The sequence below is a fragment of the Myotis davidii genome, unplaced genomic scaffold, assembly GCF_000327345.1.
Source record: "Myotis davidii unplaced genomic scaffold, ASM32734v1 scaffold512, whole genome shotgun sequence".
Taxonomy (NCBI): Eukaryota; Metazoa; Chordata; class Mammalia; order Chiroptera; family Vespertilionidae; genus Myotis; species Myotis davidii.
The window spans coordinates 1,999,207-2,005,656 of NW_006284323.1; the positions used below are offsets into that span (position 1 = coordinate 1,999,207).

A 6,450-nucleotide genomic window follows, 5' to 3' on the forward strand; every position below is an offset into this window, starting at 1 on the left:
TGGGAGCCATCCAGCCATGGGACACACAGAGCTTGTTGTAGTTGCCAGAGTGCTCGGGGCTGGCTGGGCTGTGTCAACAGCTCTGGAAAAATCTCAACAGACATGTCAAGAAGGATAATGGGTACTTGGACCAACTTGTGGGACGTCCCCAACAAGGCAAAGGTTGCTTTATCCAGTTAGTGAGGTGAATTGAGGCGGGCAGACTCAGAAGCTGAGACCCCACCCCCTACCCCACAATTTCCTCAGATTCAGATGCGCCCTCTGCCCTTGTCTTTGTATCAAATTGACCAAGGAATTGACAATGGCCTTGAGGCTGGGAGGACAGTGTGTAGACAACAGCTGTGATAGGAGACGAGTCCTGGACATGATTCCGTCACACAAAACTATCATGGTGCCACTGGCCACAGCTTGTTTGCACAGGTGTGGGCAGCAAGGTGTCGCCCGGCCCCGAGGGGCCTGGGGCTGCAGAGGAGTCCAACCGCATGGGCCCTGTGCCTGCGCAAGTCGCTTGTCTCCCTGAGCCCCTCCCGGCCCTCCTCTCTCACCTGAGCTTTTGCTGGGTCATCTGTGCCACGCGTGCCCGCTCTCTCCTGCTCCAGTTCCCTCTGGACCTGAGAGAAACTTGTCCAGGTGGAGTTTCCAGGTGTCTCTAGGTGGTATTGCCCAAGTATGACCCAGATGTGTCTGAGCTCTCTGGGTTCCAGGACCATCAGCTGACCATTGTCCACATGCATGGCTTGAGCCCCCCCGTACCCCCCACACCAGGCCACACTGGGACACTTCTGTATAGGTTTTTCTCAGGTTTCTCCTGGAAAAAAGTGTTGGTCTCACTCCTGCAGTCATCACTGTCTCCCCCGTGTGCTCCTGTGCTGCCCCCATGGACCGCTGCAACCGTTCCCGCAGCCCCGGGTCTCCTGGGGGTCGTCTCCACACAGACAGCCGCGGTACACGCAGGCGCTGGCGAGAATGGCATGTTGCTGCTGTTCCAAAACCCATTCCTTTTAGTGACCATATCCCCACCCACACCCCAGCCCTTGGCCTCCCTTCTGGAGATGCCAGCCCTGAGTTTCCAAATTCCCATAACTCTCTTTGTTTTGTAAATATGTTTTTATTGTTTTCAGAGAGGAAGGGAGCAGGGGAGAGAGATAGAAACATCAATGATGAGAGAGAATCATTGATCGGCTGCCTCTTGCACACCCCCTACTGGGGAGTGAGCCACAACCCAGACATGTGCCCTACTGAAAATGGTACCGTGACTTCCTGGTTCATAGGTCAAGGCTCAACCACTGAGCCACACGGCAGGGCCTGCAACATTCTTATGCTGATGATTTGATGTCCACACCACCCCACCCCCAAATAAGCTGCTCTTGCGGGTCAGAAATTCATCAAGGAATTCTGCCCAACCCTGGGCCTTCTAGTCAGGGGCATCAGGAAACAGACTCTGCTGCTTGCCCCTCACCCACCATCACACCCTCCCCCCAGTCTCTCTAAGCAGAAGGAGGGGGTCATCCCTGAGTCAACACCAGCCTCCACTTAGACCCCCCACCACTCCCGTGTGATGGAGTTTTTGCAAATTCTGTCTGACCAAGGAATTTCTAGACATTAAAAAGGGAGAGTAAGGAAAGGAAAGCAACGCAGGTAAACACAAAGGCCTTCAAATCAAAGATCTACTCCAACACCTTCACTTCACAGATGAAGGAGTTGCCTCAAGTTCCACTTTGTCGTTTTTTCCCGGGGGTCTGAAAACTCGTCACCTGGATCTTTCTGTGATGCTAAATTTGAGACTGTACGCCACTCTTCTAACGGTAGACAGGGTTCCCAGCCTTGGCACTGGCACCCCAGACACGTGGGCGGGATAACACTGTGCATTGTGGGATGCTAGCAGCATCCCTGACCTCCACCCACTGGATAGCATCCCCAGTTGATAGCATCCCCATTTCCTGTTGTCCTGAGCCCCCCCTACCCCCCCTAAGAACTGCCCTATTACGTGTCAAGGCAGCAATGACAGTCTAGGCACATCACGCCAGACTCCCAGGCACACCTGTCCGTTGGCTTTAGAACGAGCCTAAAATTGACTTGGTATAAAGTATTAATAAGTGATGTAATTCTCTTCTAGATCCCTTCTCTGGGAATGTGCTTCTGCGAAGAAAATAAAGAGGAAGGAAAGTGGGCGTTGGTGGCCCCGCCTGTGAAGACACTGACCCACGGCTCCAACTCCGCGTTTAACTGGAGGAACTGGATCCTGGGCAACTGAGAGCCCCCGTTACGTTTGCACAGCTTCACAAGGAAGAGGCGAGACTCGTACGGAGGCTGAAAGATACTGTGATGGGAAGGTACCTTAGTCCCACCTAATGGGATTGGTAGAAGCACAAAGCGCACTTTTAGGTTCCAGGCAGCCTGCTGTGGCTTTCAGTTCGTTGCCGCCAACTGTGGGTCTGAGGCCCTGCAGGCTCAGCTGCCTGATGCCACCTTGTGACTTGTGTCTGCCATGTGGTTTGGAGGGCAATAAGAACTGTGACTCTAATTTCCAGGGATTAAAGACCCACCACACACACACCAAAGGTTATTTCCACTTTATTTTATACTAGAGGCCCAGTGCACAAAATTTATTCACTGTGGGTGGGGGTTTCTTTCAGCCTGGCCTGCACCCTCTCACAGTCTGGGATCCCTTGCTCCTTACTGCCCGCCTACAGCAGAGGCGAAAGAGGCTACTACCACCGCCGCTGCACTCGCCAGCCGTGAGCCTGGCTTCTGGCTGAGCAGCACTCCCCCTGTGGGAGCTCACTGACCCCTGGTGGTCAGTGCGCATCATGGCAACTGGTCGTTCGGCTGGTCATTCCGCCATTCAGTCAATTTGCATATTAGGGTTTTATTATATAGGATGTTCCTATTTGCCAAGTTCCCAACTGTTTTTCCCTTTTCTATTTCAATCACTCTGGCTGTGTGGAGCAAACAGAGGTAGAACGTTCAATAAAGGAGAAACCAGACCAACACCAGGAAACCGCTGCTTGGTGACCCCACCTTGGGTATTAGTTTCCTGTTGCTGCTGTAACAAGGCACCATCACGGAGTGGTAAAGATAACACAAATTTTAACACACAGACACACACACACACACACACACACACACACACATGATTTATTCTGTTGCATTTCTGGAGATCACAAGTTCTAAAACAGGTCAACAGGAGGCACTGGGGGATTTATTTCATTGCCTTTTCCAGCTTTTATAGTCGCCCCACCCCCACTCCTTGCCCCGTAGCACCTTCCTCCATCGTCAAAGACAGTGGTGTCACATCTTCAAGTATCTCTGGTCCCTCTGTCCACTGCCTCGCTGCCTCTCACTTCTGACCCTCCTGTCTCCCTTTTGTAAGGCCTTTTGTGGTGACATTGGGTCCATCCAGTGCAGATAATCCAGGATCATCTCTGCATCTCAAGATCCTTAACTCAATCCCATCTGCAAAGGCCCCTTTGCCCTGAAAGGGAACACATACACAGGTCTGGGGATTGGGATGCGGACATCTTTCAGGGCCACTCTTTTTTAAAAAATGTTTTTATTGATTTTTAGAGAGAAAGGAAGGGAGAGAGAGAGAGAGAGATGAGAGAGGAACGTCACCAATCAGCTACCTCTGGTTCACAACCCCAGCATGTTACCTTGACCAGGAATTGAACCAGTGACCTCTCCTGAGTCAACGCTCAACTGCTGAGCTACACAGGCCAGGCTTCGGGGCCACCCTTGAGCACATCACACCCCAGCATATCAGGGCTGCTATTACAGGGGCCCAGGTGTAAGGATTTGAGACATTCCTCCCCTTGGTGTAGGGTGTTTTCAGCTTCTTGTTTATCTCTTTTGATCAAGTGGAGAGGGGAGAGGAGCTTTGAAAATGGAGGAAATGGGTTCTGCCCTGACTAACAGGTAACACAAACCAGACAGGGACCCACGGCAGTGAAATCTGCCCAGATGACAGGAGTAAAATGGTACCTCTGACATTGAGAAGTTGGTTCAGGTGGTTGATAGGGGTCTCACAGTGGTGTCCTCTCAGCCCAGTCCTGTGGAAGAAAAAGGAAAAGCCATCCAAGCGCTCAGAGTAGGACATAGTCATCCCTGGATGTGCTGCCCACCCCAGGCCCTCTGCTCGCTCCCCGGGTACCCAGTGCCACACCGACCTCACTAGTCATCATGAAGAATAAAAGGTTTGCAGGTCAAGCTAATGGAATTTGGGGCTGTCCACAGGTGTCTGGATTCACCCTCCCAGGGGCAAGGCTTCTGGGTGTCATGCCCCTGGATAATAAGAGGGGCAGATCATGTCCTTTGCAAGGGACACAGAGAGGTGCTTGAATCTCCATCTCCAGGTCAAGTGTGCAAGAAACACCATTTTGTTTCTATTTTATAATTCTGGTTCAGACTAGACCCACCCCCCAAAAACTGGTCAATATTTATCTCTCATTGATGTTCTTATTTCTCTCTCTCTCTCCCTTCTAAGAATCTATTTAAAAATATATATATATTTATGACAAAGGACTGGTTCCCAACACTGCCAGCTCCTACCCCTGTGCCTCAGCCCTGCTAAACCACAGAAAAGCCTAGTTTGTCATTCTTGGCTTCCAGAATGAACCTCATTGTAAGAACTGAGTCCTGGGAAATGGGCTGAATAAGGGCAGAGATGGAAGTGATTAAGTTTCCAACTTTATGAACTAACAAGAAACCAAATATTAAACAAAGAAAGATTTCTGACCACTGTCCTCTCCTTCTTTCCTGTCCCAGAGCTGGTCCTTGTGTGTACAAACCTAGTCTGACCCCCCACTGACATCATCTGGAAATGGACGTCCTGTTACCAGGGACTCCCACCTCCAACACCCATGACATGAGCGCCTTGATTTCCTCACCTGTGGGCTCGAAAACACAAACCTGGAAGGGACTCTTGGGTTTTGACATGGTGGATATTATATTAATATACCTCGTGGCACAATGGATGGAAGGTGGTGAAAATGGGAGGGGCAGCTGGCCTCAGGCTAGCAGCAAAGGAATCGAGGAGCCTAACTCGGTGCCTCTGCTGGAGAACTGCTTAGGGACAGGTCTAGGACCACTGCAACCTGGCCCATACTCTCCTGTGTTTATCTGAGAAGAATCATCATCATTTTCCCCTGAACTAAATCTTATTTTAGAACCAAACTTGGCATATTTTAGATATGAGTCATGTTGGTGAATTTTATAGACTGAGTTGTGTGTATCTCTCATATTCATAAGTTGAAGTCCTAACCTCAAAACAGGCCTTTAAAAAGGTCATTAAAGTAAAATGAGGTCATTGGGGTGGACTGGTGTCTTTATGAAAAGAGTAGATTAGAACACAGACACACACAGAGGGACAACCATTTGACCCATGATTGTGACGTACAGGTGTGGGGTCAAAGGTCAAACCTCAACCTGAACTTGTCCAATGGATGCCTTCTTGAGCACCCATGAGCTCCCCTGGGGGCTCCCAGAAATACGTGTTGTGTTTTATGAGAATCGAATGGGCATTCTTATTGTCTGGGTGCTTTCCTAGTGTCTTGAGGGAAAGGAGAGAGGGAATTCAGTCTGTAGTCACTGTCCTAGCTCAGCCGGGAGTCCACTCCGTCGCCATCTCCTATGGAGGGGCAGGTGTATGGCAATTCTTCATCCTAGGAGAAGACACGCTGACAACCATGGCAAGGCAATCTGGGAACTCTTAAAGAACTGGAAGCATGGGCAATTTCAACAACAAAGGAGAATGAAAAATTTATTTGCAACTGTAAACCATTTTCACAACTAAATACAAACGATCAGTAATGATCGGTGTTAACTCCCCGAGCGCCGGGCGTTGGGTGGCACAGGCCCCTCACTTTGGGCCCATCTTAGTCTGGAGGATCGGATTGTCTAGGGTCATCTTCTTCGAAACCCACATTTCCTGGGAAGGAAAGGGAAACGTGAGTATTTGATATGAACTTTTTTATATTTTAAAATTCTTTATTTGCTGAGTCGGCATGTTGGACTGGATGGTTGTCCATGTGAGGCTGTCCTGTGCATCATAGAACATTTAGCAGCATCCCTGGCCTCCACCCCAGAAGATGCCAGTAGCACTGCCCGCCACCCTGCCCAGCCCTCCAAGTCTAGATGCTGCCAAATGTCCCGGAGGCTAAAACCTCTGCGCCCAGGCAATGTCCTTCTGTCCGGGCTGTTTCAGGAACCAGAAGTCTCAGACACCAGCTGGTCCTGATGTCATGCCCCACTCTCTCCCAGCCTGGTTCTCGGATCCTCATCCTGAGTATTGCTCACGCCGGACCCCTTCTCCTGCTCCCCCCACCTCAGGTTCTGGGTGGGGAAGGCCTTCCCAGGACCTGAGTGGCAGAAGCTTCTAGATTAATGGTACATTCAAAACCATTTAAATGGTTTTGGTCCCCGCCTGGCCAGTGTGGCTCAGTGGTTGAGCAT

General features: G+C 50.4%; 1 protein-coding gene across 1 annotated transcript in view; it reads left to right on the top strand.

Moving 5' to 3' along the window:
- Positions 1-2,561, top strand: part of UBASH3A (ubiquitin associated and SH3 domain containing A) — a 40,923-nt gene extending 38,362 nt beyond the window's left edge. Inside the window, exon 14 of the mRNA XM_015569078.1 lies at positions 2,117-2,561. Coding sequence (XP_015424564.1) covers positions 2,117-2,254 — 138 coding nt within the window. The 3' untranslated portion in view covers positions 2,255-2,561. The remainder of the gene's footprint in view (positions 1-2,116) is intronic.
- Positions 2,562-6,450: the final 3,889 nt, after the last annotated feature.